General features: G+C 39.4%; 1 protein-coding gene across 1 annotated transcript; it reads left to right on the forward strand.

Annotated features, from left to right (window-relative positions):
* The first annotated feature begins 345 nt into the window (after positions 1–345).
* LOC106958709 (uncharacterized) lies at positions 346–3348 on the forward strand. The gene is made up of 4 exons (XM_015050756.1): positions 346–483; positions 1418–1912; positions 2617–2663; positions 2822–3348. Exons 2-4 carry the CDS (start codon positions 1434–1436, stop codon positions 3331–3333), a joined length of 1038 nt encoding a protein of 345 aa, XP_014906242.1. The 5' UTR covers positions 346–483; positions 1418–1433; the 3' UTR covers positions 3334–3348.
* Positions 3349–4135: the final 787 nt, after the last annotated feature.

Below are 4135 nucleotides of genomic sequence, written 5' to 3' on the forward strand. Positions count from 1 at the left end.
TATGTGTATAAGTTTTACTTTCTGAAATAAGTGACATAAACTTACTGAACTTCTTCATAATATTCATGTTTTTCAGGTGTATTGGTGCATAAAGCCACGTTTTCAGGTCTTCTTCTGTCTCATGATCCTAATTTCTGAGCGAGTCGTTGGGATTATTCACCAGAAATGAAACTTAAACCTGAAATCTGGCCGGCCGTTTAGGTGTGTTTACTGGGAATAAACTCTTTTGTTCCTGCACATCAGAAACATCCAAACTCACTCGACTGTTTTAAAAAACCAGGAAAGTCCTGAAAGGCCCCGTTATGTCGGATATTTTTAACTGGCAGAAATGAAAGCGACATCTGGCCGACCACACCTAAAAAACACCCGACAGGAGAAACAAAAGTGAAACAAAGCAGGTCCATATTTGGAGTTTCCTCCTGAAGGGTTTTATAAGAAGCGGGTCGAGATTCAGCCTGCAGACCGAGACGGACACAAACAGAGGTAAGTCACAGGCCACAAACTTTAACATTTCTCAAAAAATGTTTAATTCAAACAGGAAATATGATCAGCAAACGTTCAAAACCAAACTTCCTGAAAGAAAAAGGTAAAAAGGAAAAAGATAAAAACGGTTTGACGCTTAAAGGACATAACGACAAAACTTCTTTCTGAGTTAAAGAGAAACAAAAGCAGCAGAAATCTGGGATTTATTTTATTATCATTTCAGCAAAATTTAATTAAAAAGCAGTTTTTAAAGCAAAGTGTTTACTTTACTGTAATTGATTAAGTTCCTAAAATACTGCCTGCAAATATGAGGCTAGATTTGTTTTCACTTTCACTTTTATATTTAAAATTATTCCAACAGGCAGACAAATGTATAAAGTTATGGGCAAAAACAAAAATAAAAAAACATTTATTCAATTAGATACAAACAACATAAATTTTAAACTGAAAACATTGTTTTGAAAATAAAAATATTTCTTAATATTTTACCAGTTTAGAGTAGGTAATGTTTTAGAACAGGGTAAAAATTACTCCCAGTTATTAAGCATATGCTGTTTATTCACTTCAGCTTTAAATGCAACATGATTTCCAGATTAAAAACCTTTAGGATAACAAAGCTTTTGTAGAAACAAGAGGTCTCACTTTAACAAACTTTAAGTGTCGGTATTTTGGTTAAAACATGTTTCTTACTCCTTCAGTGAAGTTACTCACAGAAATATTACAAAATATAAAACTTACTGTGTAGAATTACCATATTTTAAAGTTACTGAAGTAACTAAATAGTAACTTGCTACTTCTCTCCTCTGCATGTTAGACGGATAATTGTGAAGATAATCAGCAGCCTGCAGGTACCCATTTGTTCCAGCAGGTGGCGGAGTTGTAGCGTTTATTGATTGAAACTTTTTAAACTTTCTTTTCATGTCCCTTTCTGCAGGGATTCTGACACCATCATGAGCAGAGTACAGTGGGCTGAAGTTGACTTTGATCCTCCTCCTGGAGCAATCCGGTTGCTCACCCCGCAACCGGCTGACGGCAAAACCTACGTCATGTACCATGGCACCACCCAGGCGAAGGCTCAGAGCATCCTGGCCAGCGGTTTCCGTCAGTCTAAAGACGGGATGCTTGGTCGAGGGGTCTACCTGAGCAGAGACCTGGAGAAAGCCAGTCGCTATCCTATTGGTCATCCTGATGAAGACAAGGTGGTCATCAGGTCATCAGTCAATGTGGGGAAGGTGAAACGCATCGATCATCAGAAGCACCCAATGCAGAAGACCTGGCATGACCGTGGATACGACACCGCCTGGGTGCCGCCCAACTGCGGGATGGTGTCAAGCGGCCTGGAGGAAAACTGCGTCTGGGATCCCCGTCGAATCATCATCTTTGACTTGATAAAACCCACTGTAGTCTCAAATGTTTCAGGTGGCTACATGTAAAACCCAGCAATGATTGATGCATTTTATACAATCAAATATATTTTTATATGTTTGTATGAAGAAATAATTTTGTACGCAGTCATTTTGACCCGAAAAATAAAAGTTTCAAACTTGTGACTGATCATAGATTCAAATGTATCACTCTCTGACATGGCTGGAAAAAGTTCAGCTGTTGATACCGACAGCTAAAATAACGTCAAATACATTTTATATCTGTCTATATATCTGTCTGGGTCCTAATGTTTAAAAAGGGAAGCAGTTTTCTTAGCAGTTATGGATAAAGGACTAACCAGTAATTATATTTTAGAGTAGCACTAACATATTTTTATTCAAGTAAAAGTAAAATTCAGCTCAGTACTGCAGATGTACCTGTACATCCTGCCAGGTCTTTACAGCTTGACTTTTTCATTCAGAAAGTGAAACTACTTTAAATATAGCTGACATCAGATTGTTGATTTGCTGCCTGTTTTATTTTCAACTGATTGTACATCAGAAACAATCAAACTCAACCAACAGGTATTAATATTCTGGAAACTCCAGAATGTGCTTTCTTATTTACAAAGTTATTGGCTGGCAGAAGGGAGAAAAGCTCCACGTTGGTCGACCACACCTGAAAGGTAGAAAACAGGAGAAACAAAAGTGAAAACTCATACCAAGTGAAAGTCCATATTTGGAGTTTCCTCCTGAAGGTTTTTATAAGAGGCCGGAAGAGATTCAGGTTTCATTCTGAGACGGACGCAAACACAGGTAAGCAGGGCTGAAAACCTCTAATATTCTCTGAAAAATGCTGAATTTAAACAGCAAATATGATCAGCAGATGTTCATGATTAAACTTCCTGAAAGATAAAAACAGTTGGATGGATTTATATAAATTTAGTCTTGACTGTTCCCCTCCTCTCTTGTAGGAATCTATACCAACATGTTCATGCCACTTTGGTATGACATCCATCTTAATTCTTTTGGAGAATTTTATTTGAACAACCAACAAGCAGCAGATGGCTGGATCTACACCATGTACCATGGCACCACCCAGGCGAGCGCTCAGAGCATCCTGGCCAGCAGTTTCCGTCAGTCTGAAGATGGGATGCTTGGTCGAGGGGTCTACCTGAGCAGAGACGTGCGGAAAGCCAGTCGCTATCCTATTGGTCATCCTGAGTGGGACAAGGTGGTCATCAAGGTTAAAGTCAATGTGGGGAAGGTGATAGCTATCACTCAACAGAACCACCCTCTGCAGAAGACCTGGCATGACCATGGATACGACACCGCCTGGGTGCCGCCCAACTGCGGGATGACGGAGAGCGGCCTGGAGGAGGACTGCGTCTGGGATCCCCGTCGAATCGTCATCCTGGGGGTCATTTACCCCTGTATGGTCCCAGTCCAGCTTGGATATCCAGGTTGTTCATATGGCTACATGTAAAAACAAGCAGTGATTGATTCATTTTGCACAGTAAAATATATTTCATATATTTGGATAATGAAAACCATTCTGTATCATTCTGACCTAAAAAAATAAGAAAAGTTTTAGATTTGTGATATTACATAAAACAGTGGTTGATTAATGCAAAAATCATGTGAAACTGCATGATAAAAATGATATAATTATGATTCAGTCCTCTCAGATCGTTCTTCATAATTTCCCGTTTGTTGTGGGATTGAGACTGAAAAGAAAATGTATCAAATTTAAAGCTGTTTGTCTCCAGACGGGTAGGAATTGAGCTCCATGTGTTATTTAATCAAATCAGGTTGAGTGAGAACAAAAACTGGACCCAGCTCAGTTTGAAGTGATTTCCTTTAAACCTCTTTGGGGCCCAGTAAGGACCTACACTGAGTTTCCTCCTGTATTTACTCATCCTAAGTGGTTCTGACCCAGTTAGCGTCCGCCAATCTGAAGGAAAACGCTGAATAGAAAAGCATGTCGATGTTACACAAGCGGCTGTTCCAGCTGGTACATTACTGCCACCTTGTGGTAGCAGAAATACACTGCAGACAGTTGACTAACCCGCCAGGCTTATCTTGTCGCACTCATAGCTCACGCAAAGCCTCATGGGAATTTGGAATAAGGTGGATAATACACTAGGGGAAGCTTTAGTGTTAGCAAACATGCTATATTGATTCCATTTTACCTTAGTGCTGCAGCTAATTTTTACTTATACACTAATGTTTGCTGACTGAATGTTAGTCAATATAATAGTGATAACTAGTGGTACCATTTAAGCTAA

The sequence above is a fragment of the Poecilia latipinna genome, unplaced genomic scaffold (genome assembly GCF_001443285.1).
Source record: "Poecilia latipinna isolate Pla-1442-1.1 unplaced genomic scaffold, P_latipinna-1.0 Scaffold1009, whole genome shotgun sequence".
Lineage (NCBI taxonomy): Eukaryota > Metazoa > Chordata > Actinopteri > Cyprinodontiformes > Poeciliidae > Poecilia > Poecilia latipinna.